Genomic DNA, 24643 nt, shown 5'->3' on the forward strand with positions numbered 1-24643 from the left:
GTTTCTTCTTTTTCTAGTTCCTTGTGTTTATTTGAATTTTTTTTCTTAATACAAGCATTTACAGCATAAATTTCATTCTAACATTAGTTTTGCTGCATCCCATAAGTTTTGGAATATTATGTTTACTTTTTCTTGTGTTTTGAGATATATTTTGATTTTTTGTTTGATTTATTTGGCCCATTGCTTGTGCTGTAGTGTGTTGTTTAATATTTACATTGTAGAAAAATTTGACCTATCCATATCATGGAATATTAATCAATCATAAAGAAGGAATGAAGTACTTATACGTATGCTACAACATGAATAAACCTTGAAAATGTTATGCTTAGCAAAGAAAGTCCATCACAAAACAGAAGTACTGTATGATTCTATTGATAAAATATGTCCAGAAGAAGCAAATCATTAATGACAGAAAGTGGCTTAGTGATGGCCTAGAGTTGGAAGAGTGGTAAATGGTGAGTCTTTGCTAACGGGTACAGCTTCTATTTGACATGACAAAAATGTTCTAACCTTATATTTTGATGATATAGGTACAACTCGCAAATATATTACAAACCACTGAACTGTATAATTTAAATGGGTTAGCTGAATGGTACATGAATATCCCAATATTTTTTTTTTCTTTTCAGAAAAGAGTGATAAACAGCACAATGAGAAGCAAATGAAAAAAATCTCAAATCAAATTAAATATTTTTTGGAGTATTCAAAAAAGAAAAAATAAATGATCCAGTTTAAAACAAAAGCTTCTGTGTATTTGTGACTTTAAAACTGTATATTTGAATCTTTATTAGTCAAAAGGATCATAATTATCAATACAGAGCCTGCAGAGCCAGAAAAAGTTTGTATCCAGTTGAGACATCTTTTGCCTGTGGTCTTGTATTACTTGAAGCTTCAATTTTCTCAAATGTGGAAAAATTATTTACCTCACAGAACTGGCACAAAGACTCAATAAATGTTATTTATTATTCCTTTATTATTTTATTTAGTGCTATAATTGCAGAAGTTTGAAATGACAGCCACAAAATTAATTGCATGGGTTGTGGCATTCTATACTTAAAATTTGAGAAACACTATACTTAAAAATGCGGTTGAGATCTTCCACTAATGGAGACTGGAAAAAAATCACCAAAATTAGCAGGATTGGGTTCCTAGTAATCCGAATTTGTAGCTACTGTGTTATACCTTCAAAATAAAGTGTCACATGTTTCTCAGACTCATATAATTATATTGAAGATAATTCACACATACTTTTCCTGACCCAGACATATCAAAGCTTGTAAAAACTTATAGTTAATTTTTACAGTTTTCCCTGTGTGGATGTTGTTGCAGTTTGTACATTACTATTCATATTAGCAAAGCCACTAGGGTTTCATCTCAGCTCTGCTGTGCTATTATCCATTAAAAATTAATAACAAAAATTACCTCCTTAATTAATAGGCACAGGAGGAGTTCTTAACTCACTGCAGAATTTTATACTGCTTGTTCATCAAACTCAAAATAATTTAGCAACTACCTAATTAATTCCTAATTGATATCATTGGGCCATTACTTCTCCAGTTGCATCTGGACAGACACCAAGAGATACTGCCCTAGGTGTTTTTATATATAAGATCTAAAATACCTAACAAAGCAACATAAATTTTTTTCACTCAATCATCCAAATGACCATTGCATTATTTTATCAAACAGGGAGAAAAAAGTAAAATATATTTTCAATTGGGTAAATCATCTGCAAATTATAAAGATCAAATTTAAGACAGTAGCAACCTAAGGGCTTACTCTCTGAACATTAATGATTAGGGGTAATAAGTTTTAAAGTATTTAATATAGTAAACTTATTATTTCTCTAGAATTACCATTTTAAATATGTTGTGGTATTTTGGACACATGACTAATATCTGGGGGGAAATGTTTCCATGCATTTAAATCGATCGGTTTTAACACAAAGAAATGTACCGCCTGTTATAAGCAAGGTACCTTAATTATTTTGAATAATTAAAACTCACAAAACATCACGTGAAATGTTACACAGAATTTAGATTATAAAAATTAAAATCAGAAAGCAAATTTTAAAACAATACATAATCATGATGAAGCATTAAGAAATTAAGGTCTATAAAAAATAACCAATGATTTGACAAACTCTACGCCAAGGAATTTAAGAAGTCAAGATAAGGAACCAAATAGTAGTGGACTCCTATTTTATTCTAGGCAACTGGAAGGGCATTTTACATATAAATATGTCTCCTACTTAGGTACAGTGATATTTTGAAATAGTTTTATTGTCATTTTACCAATGAAAAAAAATTTGCTTAGTAAAATCGAGTCACGATTTTACTTGCCCAAAGTCACGATGGTACAGCTGGGATGCTAACTTGGATAAGTCTGTCTAGAAAGTGCATCCTCTCTTTTAGTATTAATTTATCATTTCTTTAATTCGAATGGGACTTTAAGATGCAATTTCCCCTCAGAGAGTTATTGTGAGCATTAACTTGAGACAGCTTACAAAAGAAAAAAGCATGGCTCATTATAGGCATTTAGTTTTCCTTTCCATTAACTTAGATTTCCAGCTAGTACTTGCTAAAACTGACATACAACCAACTCATAGTAGCCAAAATAAAAAAGAAATGGAAAAACAGCATTTTTGTGAGTATGTTCCAAACAGGTAACACCAAAATGTGTTTTAACTTTAACTTATTTAATTAATTGTGATGCGGATAGGGTGATACCATTACCTTGTAGTAAAAGGAGTTGCTGAGGAAATTGTTCTGATATCAATCATTTATATCTCATGAAGACAGGTGAACAAAATGCCTTTCAGATCTTAGAAACAAAAATTCCTTTATTTAATAAAATGCATTGACTAGTTGACTGACTGAATGATGGTCCATAGTTTTAATCATGCAACTGGTTGTATTTCTTTCTTCACATATGCCAGCAAAGCTCTCTAAGTAACATTTTCTATTCACTATGGTGACACTAGTATACAGTTTGTGTGCCACCCCCACTGGTAGCTTCATCTTATTGTTCATATCTTCTTTTATCATTATTCTATTTTCCTCAAATGATTACTACCTTGCAAGATGCTTAACTGAATAGAAAAAAAAATCCTCCACACAAACATGTAAAATCATAGAAAGAAAAAATTAGGCAAAAATATACTGCTGGTATTTTTCCTTTGACAGACTGTACAGTTCATAACGTATTTCACTGTAACAAAAATTTTAAGGTCACTTATTTGAGTCTTAGAGGTATTAAGTGATAGTAAATTTTGTTGGTACTTTTTTTTCCATCAAAATACTGTTGAGGTATATCTAACCAAGCTCACTGCTAAAATCTTTCATGATTCAATCTGAGGCAAAAACAACACCATACCAATGAATAAGAGAGTGAGAAGAAGTATAAAAAGTGAGAAGGGTCACATTATTTTTCAATTTATCAAGGTATAAACACTAGCATATTTTTAAATCAAAACTGTTTTTGGGCCTGTATACATTATAAATAATTTATTAAGTAAAGAAACCATAAATATATTTTACCACAGGGGAAATGAATGTCTGGTATTAAACAAATTGATAATCCTGTATTTGAAACATGATACAGATTGTTTATTAAAAATATTCTCCAGAAAAGTAATTTAAGCATTAATTCAAGAATATATGATTAAAAATACCTGGAAGGCTTATCCATAGGCTTTTTAATCTAAAAGCTTAGCTTTTATATTAGAATTTACAAAGATAAAATTAGATAATGCTGATATCAAAGTAAATTATTCAGAATAGTTGCTTTTATTTTTTTCTTCAAAGCAAATCTCCTTTTGATCATTTACTTTGAATTCATATATCTTTCCTTCATTGAAACTGTCTTTCTTACTTTCATTAATAATATCCACTTACTGCTCTCTAAAACAGGTACTTCATTCGTACTATTATCTGTACTACTTCTCCCTTTAGGAAGGGAGGGTGTTAATTTAGGACTCCACAGATACATTACATATTTAAAGAACTTGTCCAACTTTTTCAAATCATCCATTGCACTGGTCAAAAAAACACTTTTTAAAATCTAAGTATAAATTTACAATTGACTTGTAGATGAAAATATAGATAGCAAAGAATGAAATAAAAAGCATATTAAAAGATGTCCAAAATTATTATGACTACAATAATAAATAGCTCTCCTTGCCAAGGTAGGTACAGTGATAAGCACAAAATTCAATAACAACATGATGCAATATGTAGATACACATCTAACTGCAAGTACACAGACATTTCTATAACAAAGAATTTGAACCACACAATTCAAACTGTTTTCTTTCTGATTTGTTGGTTCTGTTCTAATTATTTTAATTGCCTGGTTGATAAACTTTAGCTAACATTCCTAATACTGCAAGTAGTATATCAACTAACAATGATTAATACTATATGAATATTAACTGTGTACACTAATTATGTATTCTATTGTCATTAGAATACATTAACATGTCTCTTTTTCATGTTAAATCACCAATATATACATGTTGAAAAAAATGCAAGAATTTTTTTTTTTCAATTCCAGAGTTCCAAACCCTGTATGGTAAATAGATTTCTTAATTAAAGTGTTTGATTTTCTGTAGAGAAAAATAAAATGATTGAGCTTTACTACCTTTTGTTTGTATTTTTTCAATCCCTTTTTACTAACTATATACATGGCCAAAGATTTCTGGCTATTGTATTAAAGGAAATCACATTAATATGTAGCAATTGAGCATCTACTATATATAAATTACTGTAGTAAAAGGGACAGGAAAAATTCTGCACTTTCTAGACGTGAAGATATCTCTAGTCTTTGCAAATTCAATAATTTATATTTTAAGTTGAATAAAATTTATAAATGTCACACATGAAAATTGCTAAAAATATTTGACTAGATTTTTTCAAAATAAAAGTATTTCTCTGGGGTTTTACAAAAATCATCTTGACCATTATATTAAGCCTTACTATAAACTGCTGCAAATCTTTGCTGTATTAAGACTCGAGTCAAAAATTGAAAGGTTTTACTCTAACAAAAAGTTTTTAAACCCTCCAATGCCCTTCAATTATGTAAATAACAAAATTAAAGTCATCGTTATTTTAGTTTTCACTTTTGAAAATCACCTTTATTTAAATCATTTTAAAATGCTTAGCATTAATGAGCTTTTTATCAATATAAGTTATCATTAATGACCTTCTATATGCTGAAAAAAACTTTAATTATGTTGTTTAAAAAATAAATTGTGTAAAACCTATTCAACCAGAAATTCTTTATGAGCTTATGTGTATAAACATACAGTGTGGCTTTTTTCAAACCCTATAATGTGACATCCAAAGTGAAATAGATTTTCAAAAGATGCTTTATTAACTAACATTCAACAAACCTAAGACACTCTAAGGAATATTTCATTTATTAGATTTGTTACTTCAGGTATACAAAGTGACATCATTTACTTTATAAAAAGTTAGTTAACTCCATTGATTCAAAAGTTACCTTAGTTTTAGCTTCAACCAAGTTATCTACATCCTGAAGTATTCTCAGGAGATTCACAGTTTTTAGTATATCATTCTTTTCTTTATAACAAAGTACATAACACTCATTACTTTATAAAAAATGAAGTTAAGGTTTAAAAATGTTTGTTTTTAGGGGTGCCTGGATGGCTCATCATCCAACCCTTAATTTCAGTTCAGGTCATGAGCTCATAGTTTCTTCAGTTTGAGCACCACACTAACAGTGTGGAGCCTGCTCAAGATTCTCTCTCTTCTCCTCTCTCTCTACCCCTCTCTGCCTTCCTTTCTCTCAAAATAAAACAATAAACTTTGGGGATGTCTGGGTGGCTCATCTGGCTAAGAGCCTGGCTCTTGATTTTGGCTCAGGTCATGATTTCATGGTTCATGGGTTCAAGTCCCCATCAGGCTCAGCTGACAGAGCAGAGCTTACTTGGGAATCTCTCTCTCCTCTCTCTCTCTCTCTCTGCCACTCCCTGCTATGTGTGCACACATGTTCTCTCTCTCTCAAAAATAAATAAAACATTAAAAAATTTATTAATTACCGAAAAAGTTTGTTTTTGTTCCCAAGCCAATAAATTGAGCTAAGTCACTCTTTGCTCTTTATTATGATTGGCTACCAAACATAACGGAGATGGCTAAATTACCTATTATTCTTTTTATTATTATTTTTTTAACGTTTTATTTATTTCTAAGAAAGAGAGACAGCATAAGCAGGGGAGGGTCGGAGAGAAAGGGAGACACAGAATCTAAAGCAGGCTCCAGGAACGAGCTAGCTGTCAGCACAGAGCCCAACATGGGGCTCAAACCCACGAACCATGAGCTCATGACCGGAGCCAAAGTTGGATGCTCAACTGACTGAGCCACACAGGCTCCCCTATTCTCTTTAATTATTACTTTTATTTTTTATTGTGAAAATCTTTAAAATGAAAAACACAGAGAAAATATTACAATGCATGAACCTTTCACCTCAAATATCTACTGCCCAGCTTTGATAATTTTCAACAACTTTTCAACTTTGTTTCCTCTATTCCCTCTTCCTTCCATGCAGTTGGTAAAGTAAATCCCCAATACCTTACTGTTTCATCACATGCATCTCTGTAAAGTTTTCTTTAAAAAACAAAACAAAATGTTCAATAAAAATGTTTATTTTCCCCAACAAAATAAAAATAATTCTGTAATAATTTATTCATTTCTCAAATTTCTCCAAATGACCCAGAAATATATTTTTATAGTGTTTTAAGTTTTTCAGTAAGTGTGCCAACAGAGATGTCACATTGCATTTGCCTCTTTATTTTTTTTTTAAGTATATTTATTTATTTTGAGAGAGTGTGCACAAGCAGGAAAGGGGCAGAGAGAGCAGGAGGGAAGAAAGACGGGAGAGGAGGAGAAAGAATCCCAAGCAGGTTCCACACCATCTGCACAGAGCCTGATTCAGCGCTCAAATTCACAAACAGAAGACCATGACCTGAGCAGAAATCAAGAGTCAGATGCTTAACAGACTGAGCCACCCAGGCGCCCCTGCATTTGCCTCTAAATCTACAACAGCTCTCCCATTTTTATCATGCACCTTATTTGTTTAAGAAACAGACCATTATCCTGCAGAATTCCTCACATCTTATATTTGTTCACTGGCAATTTCATCATGCCATTTAACATCTCCTCTTCCCCCCATCCCAATATTTCCCGTAATATCACAATTTAATAGAGAGAATAGAGTAGAATTAAGTACTTGTGGGCAGGAGTGGTGCTGCTGTGTACTTCTCTAGGCATTTCATTAAGAGACACAAAATGTCTAATTCGTTACAATTTTAGGGATGTTAGTGATCAGTGGATTTAAGTATTGCTAGTCTAATCCAACACTGGAAAATTCTCAATAAACAACATATCCTCACAGCCATCCCATGCACATATAGACATTTTTATCATCTTTTTAATGACTGCTTAGTATACCACTATATATTTAACAAATGTCCTATTGAAGAACATTTGAGGTGTTTCCAATATTTTATTACAAATATTTTGCAATGAATAGTTATTTGCACACATTACTTTATATGTTTCCAGTGCCTTAGAATTAAATTTCTAGAAGTCAGATAGTTGAATCCAAAAGTAAATACATATATAGTTTTGCTAAATACTGACAAATACTCCTCCAAAAGAGTATATATTTTCATATATGTAATTCTTTTAAAATAAATACACATAAATGACAAAATTGTATAATGTATCTGCATAAAAGTGAGAAAAATCTGCATTTTTAAAAGAATATCTGTCAAATCAACTGCAAGAAGAATATTTTTAAAATGATTATTCTAAATTTATAATCAAACAGAAAAAATTTTAAAGTAGTTTCTTTTGATATTAGCCTATAATACAGAATAATGGAAATATAAACATTGTAAAATGTAAAATATACACATTGCCTTCTTTTGATAATTTTTAATGTGGTATTATCTATTACATAAAAAAGAGCATAAACAAAAAAACATTATAATCTTAGACATTATGTCTAATACCAAAAAGTTAAAATTAAGGACACTGAAATCCAATCTGTAGATTTTCTCAAATGTATGCAGTAAGACCAAGACTTTAAAGATCTAGTTTAATGTTATTTCTACTTTAATTTGAAAATGACTATGTTAAAGATGTTAAAAGCAATTTTACAAAAGTTAGTAATAGCTTGTCTTTGTACTCAAATATCTAAATTTGAATAAACAATTCTTATAACCTACTTCAAAAGGATTAACTTTGGTATTTGATGATATGACAATTTGTGCTTTGATATAAACTTAAAGTATTATATATATTCATTAATTTATTCATTCAACATGAATTTATCTCATACTCCAACTCTGTGTATTTATGTGTTTATAAGTACGTGTTTATGGTTGCTACTGGCCATTATTAATTTTGAGATCAACTTTATTGTATCAATATTAATCTATACAGTTATTATTAGAGTGGCTAAGATTTTGAAGAGTAAACCTGGATCTACAAAACTTCCATTTGGTTATATAAAATAAATGAAACATGGAACTGTTATTGCTGTTTCTTCCTTCAAAAAGAGAAAATATGCACTTTTCCATTATGTATTAAATTATAATTTCCTTCTTTGAAATGTCTTAATAGTTTTTTTTTTCTTATTTTATAATTATCTTCCCACTGGGTTTATATTTCCAAAACAGATTTTAAGATCACCAGAATCATATGTCTATGGTACCTAGCATGTGCCTTGCACATATAATATAGAAAACTGGAGCTCGAAAAGACTGAGTGTATCCTAAATAATATGAAGTTTATCAATGAAAGCTAAGTGAGTAGGATCAAAATTGTATGTTATGATGCATTTATTTAGCACTTACCTGAAGGATGAAGATTCTGTTCCTCTAAAAATTCTAGATCAAGCATTAGATCATCTTCATCCAGTTCACAAGATCCCAAATTATTCAAAACATCCTGAAGAAATAGCAAAATCAGTAGTTAGGGACCAAAACACTGAGAAATTGAGGAAATACCCACATATAGATGTCATGAAGAAAAAACAAATTAAAAATGAAAAATTTTAGCTGAATCCCAGAAATCATTTGACTATCCCATAGGCTTTAACATTGTCAGCCCAATAAAAAATTCCAAGCATTTTTATAAAAATCTTAATGCTCACTAAAACTTCTAAAGAGGATATAAAGGCTGTTTCAAATGTATAGAAATTTGTAAAGTGAACCTTAAGATTATTTTTTATATTCATCTTTCAAATCTGAGTAACCTTCTGACATATTTGATGAATTGTTTCTCAAAAAATTTGGATCCAGTGCCCACCGTGAGATATTAATTTAGACCATATTAGGTAGTGAAGATCCAGTTACCATTTTCTTTTTTTTTTTTTTAAATGTTTTATTTATTTCTAGGAGAGAGAGAGAGAGAGAGAGACAGCGTGAGCAGGGGAGGGTCAGAGAGAGGGAGTCACAGACTGAAACAGGCTCCAGGCTCTGAGCTGGCAGTCAGCACAGAGCCCGACGCGGGGCTCGAACCCACGAACCGCGAGATCATGACCCGAGTGAAAGTCGGACGCTTAACCAACTACGCCACCCGGGCGCCCCCAGTTACCATTTTCTAATCATTTGCTTAAGATTAGGAGAGATGAACAGAAGAACTAAATGTCAATAAGATTAAAACTTAATTATTGACTTTCATAATGCTATAAACATCAGAGCTAGATTATATGTTTCTTTTCTCCTTTATCTCAGAGGGAAAACAGAAGAGTATATTGAGAGGTTCTGAGGGGAAACAGTGATGTGCAGAGGTAGGAATTCTTGAAGGAGGAATAAAATCCTAATTTGTGTATTTACGTATATAGATGGTGGTGACTATATTAAGAAAAAAGCAATAATTTAACATTTAGAAACTAGTTTGAAATAACAAACGTACATTTTGTACGTTTGTACAAATGTATATGATGTAGTGAGTGATACTACATATTAGACCACTTTTTCTACTGATTTGAATGTTACCATAATTTAAGTTTAAAGAACTAAATATGCATTAAGGAAAGCCCAGTGATAGTGTCAAATGGACACTAACACTTTCTGGGATTTTGAAAGCAAGGATACTCTCACCTTTAAATAATTTATTCTCATTGTAAAAAAAAAAAATAGAATTAAACATCAGTAAACTTTAGAATCATGTGTTATACTTGAAGACAGCACAATTAAGTTTCAAAGGTGATAAATATCCCCAAATATAAGTGCTTCTCTCTACAAATGAAAGTTAGAAAAAATCATTATCTTATTGCATTATGTTTAATTCTACTTTATCTGTATTTATTACAAGGTAACTAGTAATTTAAACTATAAAACAATCAACTGTTTACTGGTAGTTTTATGATATATGTGGCAAGAATAGCTTACTGAGAATAAGTTGTTTATTTATATAGCATCAAAATATGTTATAAGATACAAGCAACAAAAGATAATCTGCCTTCCTCAAAAAATGCAAGACAATATTAAAACAACAAAAGAAGCATAATTCAAGTTGAATGTGGATAATAGTTTTGAAAAGAGATATTGGTAAAAACACTGGTATTCATGTCTATTAACCACTATCTAAATGAGAGAATCTTAATTTAGGAGTCGAGAGTACTTTTATGTAAAAAAGAAAAAACTGTTTCATAATGAAAATGTAGTACTTTATCGAGCTTCAAATTAGTCTAAATAATTTTAGTTTTATATTCTGAATTTATTGAACAATATTATAGTCTTGTTTCTAACCGAAATTCATATGTTGAAACCCTAACCCCCAGTATTTTACAATGTGACTTGTTTGGAGACAGAACCCTTAAGGAAAATAAATTCTAGTTAAATTGGGTTTCGTGGGTGGGCCCGAATTCAATAAGATTAATGTTCTTATAAGAAGAGAATATTAGGACTTAGGCAACACAAACAGAAGGCCAATCATGTGAGGACACAGAAAAAGGGAACCATCTGCATGCCAAGGAGAGAGGATTCAGGAGAAAACAAATCTTCCTATATTGTGATCTTGGATTTCCAGTCTCCAAAAATGGTAAGAAAATAATTTTCTATTGTTTAAGCCACCTCCTCTGTGGTATTTTGTTATGGCTGCCCCAGCAAATACAGCCCACAATATTTAGAAAATCAATGAAGATTGGAACAATGGAGTAAAGGAAATAAAGGAGTGCCTGACAAATGACGGTCACCTTTTGTTTGTTTGTTTTTTTAATTATACCCAGTAAGGACATCTTTCTCACTACAGGATTCTATGGTTTGCACAGCATTTCCCTTCTCTATTTGGAATCACTCTGCCCAACCCATGTAGCTTGGAACCAGAAGTTTTTATGGTACTCAAGTCATGGTACTCAAGTTTTTACATGAGTTAAACCCCTTGTCTTGGGTGGATGATCCAAGATGCACATCTTAACCAAACTTGCTGACAACCCTTCTGTACAAATGAGAAAAGTTTCTGTCTGTCTGGTGATAGATAACAAGATGCAACATGATGTTATCACAGAGGCCTTGGGTTTCATTACATACCTATGACCCCTCTAAGTCTACTTGAAATTTTTTTTTTTTTTTTTACAAATAGTTTATTGTCAAATTAGTTTCCACATAACACTCAGTGCTCATCCCCACAAGTGCCCTCCTCCATGCCCATCCCTCCTCCTCCCCACATCCATTAGTCCTCAGTTTTTGTCAGCATACTTGAAAAATTTTTTAAATGTCATAGTGGCAGGTCTTCTGGCTCCTCAATCTAGGAATTCCAGAGGTCCAAAGACATACATGAACTTTTCAAGGCTGAATTTTAAATTTTGAATTTTGAGGGACACCTGGTGGCTCTATCAGTTAAGTGTCCAACTTCAGTCAAGTCATGATCTCATAGTCCATGAGTTCGAGCCCCACATCAGGTCTGTGTTGCCAGCTTGGAGCCTGGAGTCTGCTTCAGATTCTGTGTCTCTCTCCCTCTCTTCAGATCCTGATCCTGTCCATCCTCCACTCATGCTTTGTCTGTCTGTCTGTCTGTCTGTCTCTCTCTCTCTCTCTCAAAAATAAATATTTAAAAAATTATATTTTAAATTTTGAAAGTTAATACAGTCACCAAAAGTTTGAAAAGTAATTTTTTTAAGTCCCTTTTTTTTAACAAAGAAATATTTAAAATCCATGCCTCTGAGGGGCACCCGGGTGGCTCAGTCGGTTAAGTGGCCGACTTCAGCTCAGGTCATCTCACAGTTCCTGGCTTCCAGTCCACGTAGGCTCTGTACTGACAGTTCAGAGCCTGGACCCTGCTTCAGATTCTGTGTCTTCTTCTCACTCTGCCCCTCCCCAGCTCACACTCTGACCCTGTCTCTCTCAAAAATAAAATTAAAAACGTTAATAACCCTGTCATTGATAGTCCCACATTTATAATTTAAGAAAGTAACACCATGAAACTGAACAAATAAAATTTGGAAAACTTAACTGCATTGTTCCAAATTATTCACATTTTGCAAATGACTCTTGACATTTGGAGTAGGATGGGTCCATTTACCACTGATCTAGATGAATTGCTTTTAAAACTCCTAATTCTAAATAGCCTTGCATTAATATCTTGCTTATAAAGCACTCCTGTTAGTTTAGGGAAGTCTTTGAAGCTGGTAAAACCTCATAATAAAAGAAGAGAAAATGCAGCAACATGATATGTTACAGAAGAAAATCAATATGAACTCATAAACCTAAATATAATATGTTTTCCTGATTTCTCTTTAAAAGAGACCAACAGCAGCAGCAATACTTTTGGCCCCAGCCAGCATTTACAGGCAAACCAGATACTCACTGCTCAGTATCTACCAACAATGAACCAGGGCTCCTTAGGTTTTAAGGAAAGGGGGGAAAAGGAAAGAAAAACATAGAATAATTCTGTTCCATTCTTTCATTGTCAGGAAACAAGTTTCATCTAAAAAAACACATCAGAAGCAGTTTTGAAAGGCTAACGAAAGTGATCTAAATGGCTTTTCTCTCACTAATCTCTGATATAGAAACATGAATATATATATGTATATATATGAACATATATATGTATATACATGATTATATATATATATATATATAAACTAAACAGCTTGAGTCTGTTGAAGGCTAAGAGTTCATAATACTCAAACAGAAATGTTGGTATGAGGAATATAAAGAGGCACTCATACTAGGTTAAGTTTTAAGTGATGAATCACTAAATTCCACTATCGAAACTAATATTACACTATATATTAACTAACTGAAATTTAAATAAGAACTTTACCAAAAGTAAATAAATAAATGAAAACAGAGAGAGAGGCCAACCATAAAAGACTTTTAAATACAGAGAACAAACTGAGGATTGCTGGTGGAATGGGCTAAGTAGGTGATGAGTATTAAGAAGGGCACATTTACAGATGAGCACTAAGTGGCATATGTAAGAGATAAATCACTGGGTTCTACTCCTGAATTCAAGACTACACTGTATGTTAAATAACTTGAATTTAAACTAAATATATATATATATATTCTCAATATATAAATATTGAGAGAGACTTGAAAAAAATTTTTTAAATGTGCTCATAATATACACAAAAAGTATCTATAGAGTAAAATATCTTCAATTTCTATTGTCTTCAGGGGTACCTGGGTGGCTCAGTCAGTTGAGTGTCCAGCTTCGGCTCAGGTCATGATCTCATGGTTCGTGGGTTTGAGCCCCACGTCGGGCTCTGTGCTGTAACTCAGAGCCTGGAGCCTGTCTTTGGATTCTGTGTCTCCCTCTCTCTCTGACTCTCCCCTGCTCACACTGTCATTTTTAATTGTTTAAAAACATTTTAAAAAATTTAATTTCTATTGCCTTCAATAAAGAGTTAATACATGGATATTTTACTTTTCTGATTATATGTATGTTTATAATAAAAAGATATGTATTTCTTTCCATTTGTGTAAGGAAAGACCTGTAAATACCAAAAGAGTAGCATCAAAATTCTGTACTAGGAACAGAAAAGATTGATCAGCACATAATTACCAAGTGGAAAAGAAGTCCAGCAGTTAATTAACACTAATGATCATATCCCCACATCCAACAAAACAGAACTGTGTGTTTCAAAAATTTGATAAATTAGTGGAATAAATAGAAGTGGTAACTAAGCAGAAATAGTCCCTCATCTCCTAGAAGATAAGAAGTTAGATAGCTTTACATAATAACGACATAGTAAAGAAAGTGCATGAGTTTTTAATAACATGCAAACACCAGACCTACATATCATAATAACAGAGAAATTGTTTTGTAACACAAGCAGTTTGGACTTAAAAAAACAAATCATTTTGTGAGGAAACACCAATATTGCACAAAATTAAAAACTAGGCTTGAACTTTAAGTAAAGGCATAAGAGTATATAATAAATAGATTTTAATTGTAAAAAGAAGTCCAACCTGATGGCCAATATTCTTAGTTTGAATCGTTGCTAAATATATAGCAAATTCCAATGATAAGATGAAAACTTTTCTAATTAAAAACCCAGAATTTGCAAGTCTAAGAGATGACTTTCTTTTTCTTTTAACTCTAGCATGGTTACTGAATCTTAGGAAAGTCTCAGATATCTTTCAAATAGTCTCAGGTATCTTTGAAATCCTAGGGAAATATAAACATTTCCACATCAGCAAAATAAAGAAGAAAAAAGATGAAAAGGAATGTAAATCCCTAGTATTAGCACTTTAGTAACCAGTTTAAGGATCAGCATAGGACATAGGGCGCGTGGGTGGCTCAGTCAGTTAAGTGTCCAGCTTTGGCTCAAGTCATGATCAGTTTGTGGGTTTGAGTCCCGTTTTGTGCTCTGTGCTGACAGCTAGCTCAGAGCCTGGAGCCTGCTTCAGATTCTGTCTCCCTCTCTCTCTCTCTGCCCTTCCCCCACTCAGGTTCTGTCTCTCTCTCTCTCTCTTTCTCTCTCTCAGTCTCTCTCAAAAAGAAACATTAATTTTTTTTAGAAGATAAATTGTCTTAGTAGATTTGGTATTTCAGTATCAAATTTAATTATATAAGATTTAAACCAATGTTAAAAGGTCATATAAAATGGAGGTGCCTTGGTGGCTCACTCGGTTAAGTGTCTGACTTAGGCTCAGGTCATGATTTCAGGCTTCATGGGTTTAAGCCCTGCATTGGGCTCTTTACTGACAACTCAGAGCCTGGAGCCTGCTTCATATTCTGTGTCTCCCTCTCTCTCTGTCCCTCCCCAACTCGTGCTCTTGTCTCTGTCTCTCGCTCTCAAAAATAAACATTAAAAAATTTTTAAAAAAATGAAAACAAAAAAAATATACAAAAAGGATATGGAAAATTTAATTTAATCCATATTCCATTTTATTGGTATGTAACATTCATGTGGGTAGTTTGAAAAGAGTTGATTGTTTAACTGTAATAAAATACTATTTACTGGATTCATAATATTAATAAATTGGATATTAAATCAAGCACAATTACTACTAGGTATTCTCTAAATAGACATTTAAAAATCTATCAACAGCAGTGATTACTCAGGTAATCTGCCAAATGAGTTAACCCACTAAAAGTAAACTAAAAAATTATTAAGGAAGTAATTCAAAAACTAATCTTCTAAACCCTAGGGATATAAAAACGAACCTAACAGAGTATGATTTCTTTCCTTATAGGCCTTACAGATAACTGTATTCTAGTACATAAATAACAGTTTTTAAGTAAATAAAGTAGATTTTTAAAAATACATCCATCTCCTGTGTTTGGTTAGTGTGAAGCAATTCTCTAGAGCCTCATTGCTATTGGCTGAAATAATAACATTGAATTTCTGAAGTTACTAAGTCAAAAAACAATCTGTGATCACTCCATTAATATGAAACCAATCCATTAACCCCACTCTAAAATAACCCTTCAGCATTGTTTCTTTATTGCAGTAAAGATAACTATGATCCTGCTAAAAACAAAGCTGAGACATGTCACCACACAAGGAAGCATTGCCTTAAAACAGAAGAATTCCATCAAAGGAGATTATTATTAAAACATTCTCTAATTGTGGCATTATAAAGATGTCATTAATTTCATGTTTATACTACTATATTTTAAACAAAGGATTATCCAAATAGGCTTAAGTTATCTAAGAGGCAAGATATGTCATCCTGGACTGGACTTTCACAGCTCTTTACAAAATGTGTTAATTGACATAGAAATGCTCTGATCATTACTCGATCTAAAAGTGAAGAGATAACTATATAAATTAATAAAGCATAGTCTATCTGGTCTGCATTCTTCTTTTAATCATTTTCCATTATAAGTAGGGTCATCCAGAATATGCATATCATTCTCCAATATTCTTATCATAGAAGTTTCCACAGATTACCAAAAAGAAAATATTATTTTATTATCAAAAATGTATGATGTAGCAAATGTAGAAGGCTTCAGTCAAACTTCCCTGTGTGAACCTAATAATACATTCTGAGATTTGCCTTACAATTAATTATATTTGCATTTCTTTGGCAAAATGATTAGATCAACTAACTTTGCAAATGTCTTTAGATAATTCATAATATTCCCAAAAGATGAATCACACAAATTATAAAAACTGAGAAATGTAAACGTGGTAAGGTACACACACCATCAAAAACAGGTATCAGAATAGCATGGGTATACATAATTTTATAAGAGTTAAGCACTTGTGTGTGTGTGTGTGTATACGTATATATATATACACACACACACACGTATATGCAGTGGAAAATAAAAGAAAATACACCATACATGCATATACTTTTAGTAATATGATTTCACTGCTATTTTTTGGAAAGAGAAATTAACACAATATTTTATAATTACTACTCTGAGAGTAGTTATTTGGTTTTGATTTCCTGATTCGGTAAAGAAAGTATGCTCAATCATTATAACAGAATTACCTTCACCTTTCAACATGGCATCCGTGAAATATTTCCAAACACAGTTTGCTTTTTGTTAGGTACAGATTTACTGTATGAATTCATGTAGTTCAAAATGTATTTTTAATCATTGTTTTCAAATGTATGTCTTAATTCTACCAACTTTGATTGATAAAACTTCGCACAAGACCAAAGACATACATTTTACATATATGAACGGTGCTCTTACGAATTCATTAAAATAACATATTGTTATTATAAATATGTGCAAAGGTTAATATTGTATTTTGATTAATGTGTGTTTTTTGTATTTAAATACAAACAAACAGGCTCCATGCTTAGTGCTGAGCCCGACTCGGGGCTTGATCCCACCACCCTGGGATCATGACCTGAGCTGAAATCAAGAGTCTAGTGGGCTCAACTGACTGAACTACGCAGGTGCCCTGGCAAAATGAGATTCTTAAAGCTCTGCCCAGAGTTGCTAATTTGTCCCTTTATACTAATAAAACAAAGACATAACTACTAAAATAACAAAACAAATATGTTAAAGTATTTTGTATTTCAATATTTTTAGGAAAGTTAACATTTATACAGATTCATGTAACCATAGATGTTATGAATCTTAAACCAATATTTGAATTCACACAAAATTTAAAATTAAACTCTGAACATTTTAATTTTACTTTTTTTAATTTTTAAAATAATTTTTACTTTATTTTTGAGACAGAGAGAGACAGAGCATGAGCAGGGGAGGAGCAGAGAGAGACACACAGAATCGAAACAGGCTCCAGGGTCTGAGCTATCAGCACAGGACCCAACACGGGGCTGGAACCCACGAACCGCGAGATCATGACCCGAGCTGAAGTCGGACACTTAACCGACTGAGCCACTCAGGTGCCCCTGAACATTTTAATTTTAATCTATGCAAGGAAATAAGTTAAAGTTAATTTCATTATTAAGGAATAAAAATAGGAAACTAGAAAGTGTAGATATATTACATAATTAGCAAACTTCACAAACCAAAATTAAAATATAATAATTGCTGTTAAGTTTAAAAATGTGTATTTATATAAATAACAAACTAATGGTCAACAGAGGGAAGTGGGGTGAGGTGATGGGCAAAATGGGTGAAGAGGAGAGACACCAGCTTCAATTATAGAATGAATAAGTCACAGGAATAAAAGGCATGGCATAGGGAATATAAGCAATGATACTTTAATAGTGTTGTATTGTGACAGAGAGTAGCTAAGCATATGGTAAGAACAGAATAATGTATAGGTAAATGGAATCATTATATTTTATACCTGAAATGAATGTAACATTGTATGTCACCTATACTCAATTGAAAAAAATTAAAAATTTAAAAGTTTAAAATGCATTATTTTTCCTTAGCATCATTTAAAATAAGGAGAAAAACTGTTATCTTCTGGGGTTCTGTTTTCATGACAAATTAGAAACAATGTCACAGATGCCACCTACCTGATTCTAAACCTGACTGTATCAGCATGTGCCATTATCAATAAAGTAACACATATAAATAGTTTTTATCAAATAGTCTTATCTCCAATGAAAGCAACATTTGTATGTTTATAATATAAAATACTCTAATTATACCATATATCACTGGCTAGAAATTAACATGGTAATGTGAAAAAGTATGCTCCAATAATTAGAATGTTTGAAATTCTAAGGTCTAAAAAACTTTTTTTGAGTTTATTTATTTTGAAAGAGAGAGAGAACAGTGGAGGGGCAAAGAGAGAAGGAGAGAGAGAATCCCAAGCAGGCTGCATTAGTGTGGAGCCTGATGCAGAGCTTGAACTGACAAACTAAAAGATCATGGCCCCAGCTGAAACCAAGAGGCAGATGCTGAACCAAATGAGCCACCCAGGTGCCGCTGAAATTCTAATATGTTTAACAATATATTATAGACAGATAATTATTTCTAGCCTTCATTCTTTGTGTCTAAGGGATATTGAGCATCTCAAAATCATGAAATATACAATATTATCTTCTAATTGGTGTCACTGTCAACTTTTTGCCAAGGACCATTACAATTTTCAATTTTCACTACTCACTTCTCTGATATTATTCTCATGAAAGTATTCATTTTTATATATTCTCTCCTTATCTAACACAGAAAATGATATCAATGGCATGTGTCTATAGAATAAATACCAATTATTGTATTTCAAAACCTTATAATATGATCTCTGTCTACCTCCCCAAAATTGCTTCCTTCAAACTTACTACAATCAATTATATTTGTTCTTTTCCAAAAATGCCATTTGCATTTCTTTCACTGCATGAATTATATCCCCTTGCCCCAAATGCCTAAAGAACAATTGCAAGGTAAAATATTTACACGTTATTATATCACAGGCATTTTTTATAACACTACTTTTAACATGTGCTAAAAAATGTTTCTTAATAGAAATATTTATTGATAGGAACGTTTAAAAACCCTTCTCTAAAAACCTCCCTTTATGTGCAGTAGTACTGATTCTCATGAAACACAAACTCACAAACTGTACTCACAGTAAGCAAAGTGCTTTTCCCAATGAAATAATATGGAGTACTCAGTGTACTTCCTGCTGGAGAAAAACATATAAGATTGTCTCATTCTTTGTGCTCATAGTTTTAAAAAAATTAGATGTTTTAAGGAAAATACATTATCCAGAAAAAGTATTCATGTATAATACAGAGGAATGCTTTAAAGATTCTTAATTACTAGGCTTACACTAGTTTAGTAGTTTTAGAATTATTAAGATGTACACTTTTTTTAAGCTGTCATTTTAGTCTCACTGAAAATAATTATTTTTCACCATTATCAGTGGTTCTGAAAACTGTATGAGATTCCCATTACTCCACTCTTCCAATCTATGCTAAATTAAAATCTTCCAGGGGTGCCTTGGTGGCTCAGTCAGTTAAGTGTCCCACTTCAGCTCAGGTCATGATCTCACAGTTCATGGGTTCGAGCCCCTTGTCAGGCTCTGTTCTGACAGCTAGCTCAGAGCCTGGAGCCTGCTTCAGATTCTGTATCTCCCTCACTCTCGGACCCTCCAATGCTCACGCTATCTCTCTCACTCTTTCTTACAAATAAACAAAACATTAAAAAATTTTTTAAAAATATATCTTTAAAAAAATTTGCCAAAGAAAATGTAGTACGCAAATTTGTCACAGCACTAACCACAGTGTTAACCAAAGAACAAAATCAATACATTCCAGACAAGGATAGCTGTTCTAGAGAAAAAATAGGTAATTTTAGATATAGTTTTTCTATAATTAAGTCTTGGGTTTTATTCTAGGTTTATCTTTACATTATGTAAATACTATTAAATTGACAAATATCTTACTGATTCATAAATTAAGAATTGTCATAATTTTATGAAATAGGAATCAAATATACCCAATGACACCTGTGTCAAACTTGTGCTAAATAACACAGTATAGTGGGAAATCCAAATTACTAGGTCAATAAACCTGATTTAGAACCCTGATCCAGCCACCAAACCAGCTCTGTGAACCAAAGCAAATCATAACCTCTTTGACGCCCTTCACTGAAATGATTAGAATAGTTATTCTCTGTCATTCCACACAATTTCAAATGTTAAAATCTATAAAACAACTATGAGCTTCTTTCCCATGATCATATACTATGCAGAGTCAGCCAAATGGCAAAGTCTATGGGCACATTCCCCAAAACTGCTCTCACTTCTGACAAAAACAGAAAGTTTGGAATATTTCCAAAGTACCCTCAAGTACAATAATTCACTGAGAAGTTTCACAGAATTCATTGAAAGCTATGTTCACAATTAGAATTTATAACAGGGAAAGAGTACAGGCCAAAAGTCAGCCAAAGGAAGAGGTGTGTAGAGTCTGAGAGGGTTCCAAATGCAAAGCCTCCATTGTACACATGAAGTATTTCTCTCCCAGTATTCAGATGTGACAATATACAGCAAGCATTGTCAATAAGGGAAGCTCACTCAAGCTTCAGTGTCCAGAGTTTTCAACTGGACTTCATTATACAGGTATAATTAACTGATTGACTACATGGTTGATCTATCCTCCAGATTATCTGATATCAAATGACTTGAAATTTCTACCCTAAATTATTTGATAAGTCTTTTCTAGCATGGCCAGCCTCACCCTAAGATTGCTAGGTATGCTTAGTTCCATTTAAGATCAAATGTGACCAGATCCTCACTCTAAGTAAATATAATACTATAAAGTATGATATAGGCTATCCCTCACAAGCTATGGGCAAAGGCCACACTTCTTTTTGGGAAAGGTTCAATCCTTCACTACACATATACTATGTTTCCATAGACAGGACATGACTAGGGAACTAATTTTGTCTTAAATTGTTAAGCCTAAATGAAAAAAGAAATGTGTCATATATTTTTTTCTTAGATTCTAGAGCCATATCTGCAGGTGGAAAAATATAAATGTGAGTGTTTTTTTATTTTATTTTTTACAGTTTATTCATTTTTTGAGAAAGAGAGATGGAGACAGAGAGAGACAGAACAGGAATGGGGGAGCGGCAGAGAGAGAGACACACACAGAGAGAATTAGAAGCAGGCTCCAGGTTCTGAGCTATCAGCACACAGCCCAATGTAAGGCTCAAACCCATGAGCCCTGAGATCATCACCTGAGCCAAAGTCAGATGCTTAACTGACTGAGTCACCCAGGCGCCCCTGAGTTGTTTTTCTTTTTATGTCAATGTTTACTTTTTAATAACAAATAAGCTAGTTATTAACAAATACAATATGTATGGAAATGGTGTATGTATTATCTGAGATAAAGACTTATTGGCTATCTTCTTCTACTTATCCCCAAAACTTCCATATTGGACTTATAATTCTATTAACAAAAATTTATTTATTTCCCTATTCAGTAGTGTTTATTGAAGGCTTACCACGTGCACTAAATCCTGAACAACAAACAGGAGAGAAAAGTCTCCTAATCTAGGCAGTAAATATATAAGGAAATACATAAGATAATTTGAGCTACTGATAATGTTATTTAAAAATATATTAATACTCATTGGTTATAAGAGGCAGTTACACTATATGAAGTAGGCAGGGAAGGCCTTTCTAAAGGTGTCATTAGGGCTAAGTCATGAACAATAAGCAGCCATATGAAAAACCAGAAGGAAAAGTTTCCTAACAGATGAAACAATATATGCAAATCATCTAAGGTGGGTGTGAGCTAGTATGTTAGGGCAGACAGAAGGCTAGAATGGCCTTGAGCACAGAAGAGAAGTGAGGGCTTCACAACAGATAAGGGAGGAAGGCAGTCTGGGTCATTTGTTAATACCTTTCAGGCAAGTAAAAAATGTACATGTCATTGGAGAGTGACATGCTTAAATATGCATTTTAGGAAAATCATCCTGACCACTCTGCCAAGAATTCACTGTGAGAAAACATTTTCTAATGGATCCTAACAGTCATAATGGCATGCACTGTCTTACACATGAAAAGCCTGAGAGTTAGAAGAATTAAATAAGTGGCCTGAAACCATGATACAAAAAGTTGTAGAACCAAGATTTAAATATGCTTTCCTGAAGAATAAAAGTTTCTCCAAGCTTCCCTTCAAGTGGTATGGGTGACTGAGTATGTGGGGGCCCTGGAGGGAGGGCTGGTTGGGAGTTCTTGGTAGCTATTAAAGGAAATCCTCTCAAATACCAAGAACTGTTGTTTGTTTGCTTAAGGCTACTAGCATTTTACTAGATGTTTGGACATATTTACAGTTTTGAAAAAGAGGTCTAGACTGGCTTTCTTAAAATTTCCCAGTTACACTCCCATTTTTTCTATGTTCTATAGAATCTCAAACTAGTTAACTAATCCCTTTGGGCCACTATTCACTTTCCTTTAAAATGAAGGGTAATCATTCCTGATATAACTGCTTTTCTATCTGTAATTCCTTTCACACACAAATAATCCTTCCCTATGCCCTTTGAATATGTTAAAGTGTAACCTTTCAAATTTTGCTTGACATTTCTTTATTTTCCACAGTTGCAAAATGAACCACATTCCTTTCCCATTTACATTACCACCTAGGTCCAATTAATGTTCCATTCTTCATGAAGACTCCCTCATCTTCATGTGCTTAACATTAACTTCTGTAAACTAAAATATCACTAACATTAGGATGGGGATTATAGAGTGCACTTGTGATGAGCACTGGATGTTGTATAGATGTGGTAAATAACTATATTGTTCACTTGAAATTAATATTACACTGTGTGTTAACTGGAATTTTTTTAAGTTTATTTATTTATTTTGAGAGAGAGTGGGGAGGAGAGGGCAGAGAGAGAGGGAGAGAGAGAGAATCTCAGACAGGGTTCTATCTCACAAACCAAGAGATCATGACCTGAGCCAAATCAAGAGACCTGACGCTTAACCTACTGAACCACCCAGGTACTCCAACTAACTAGAATTTAAATAAAAACTTTAAAAAGCTACTAATGTCAATTTTTCCCATGTAGCTTATAATATTAGTCTTACATCATTTTGAAAGTAAATATGGTGTATTATTCTCCCTTTGCAGCTCCTATAGCACTTAGCACATACATTAATAATTTAATTTAATCAACTAATATTTATCAAAAACTTCTGTATGTCAGATACTGGGCAAGTAACTCACTGTCTCAAATTTTGAACTTATTGACTAGAACAGTGTAATATATAGGTTAGAGAGTTTTCTGACTTAATGAGAAATCCGTTGTTAAGTTAAATAATTTTTATATTTCATTTGTTAAGAATATCATATAGTATAGCTGGTTGGGAAGCAAAATAATTGCACTTCCTGAATCATGTCCATATTAATGTACTTTGTATTAAAATACAAAGAAATACAACCTCATAAGCAGAAGTAGCACATGAGAAGCAACTGCAGGGTATATTTTTTCCTTCATAAAATAAGAACTTCCTATTTGAAAGATTAAACTAATATTGCTTTATGTGATGGAAAGAATTCTATTTTAATGATTAAAATAAAAATAGTGTTACATCATCCCAAGAAGAACAAACATTTCACCAACATTAATGTATGGACACAACTAGTTTAGAAGTATTTTATCATCAAAGCAATATCTTGAGTGCTTCAATATCTGTAGTGATCTATAAAGATATATACAACTCCCTTGGGCCAAAAGGTGAGGGGCTTGCAAATGAGGAAATACCAACCATTGTTTGATCTCAAACTATTCTGGTAAAAGGTCAGGGGTTGAGCAACCTAGCTCCTCCTGGCTATAGCAAGCCCCTGAGATGTAAATCTTTAATGAACATTGTGATTAGAATGGTCAAACATGTTCTTCAAGCAACTGTTAAGCAACCCCTAATGCAAAATTCTTGCTTCTGTGCACTGGCTTCGCCCTTCTCCCTATATAAACCTTGAGCTATGGCTCGGCGGGGCTTGGCTCTCTTCTGAGGACTTTTCAGGTGCTTCTGAGGGGCCGTCAGGCCTAAAATAAACCAGAACAACCAACTCCTTTTGTGTTTTGTGGGCTTTGTTCTCGGTGATTCTCCTTTGGAAAGGAGGTCCTATCCTATTTTAAAACATATAATATTAACATATACTCTATAATAAAAACATATATAGTCATACCATGAATATATTCATAATTATCAAATACATGTCAATATTAACTCCATCTATAATGTAGAGAACAAGAAAATATCATTAGGGCGCAAATTAGAAAACTATTTGTCATAGATGAGAATTCAGCCAAAA

At 32.7% G+C, this 24643-nt stretch overlaps 1 protein-coding gene across 2 annotated transcripts in view; it reads right to left on the reverse strand.

The window, feature by feature from the left end:
• CCSER1 (coiled-coil serine rich protein 1) overlaps window positions 1–24643 on the reverse strand; it is a 667442-nt gene that overhangs the window by 419616 nt on the left and 223183 nt on the right. For both annotated transcript variants that reach the window (XM_039245368.1, XM_039245369.1), the window contains exon 4: window positions 8882–8975. In XM_039245368.1, coding sequence (XP_039101299.1) covers window positions 8882–8975 — 94 coding nt within the window. The remainder of the gene's footprint in view (window positions 1–8881; window positions 8976–24643) is intronic.

Source organism: Hyaena hyaena, unplaced genomic scaffold, assembly GCF_003009895.1.
Source record: "Hyaena hyaena isolate Hyena2069 unplaced genomic scaffold, ASM300989v1 scaffold_255, whole genome shotgun sequence".
Taxonomy (NCBI): domain Eukaryota; kingdom Metazoa; phylum Chordata; class Mammalia; order Carnivora; family Hyaenidae; genus Hyaena; species Hyaena hyaena.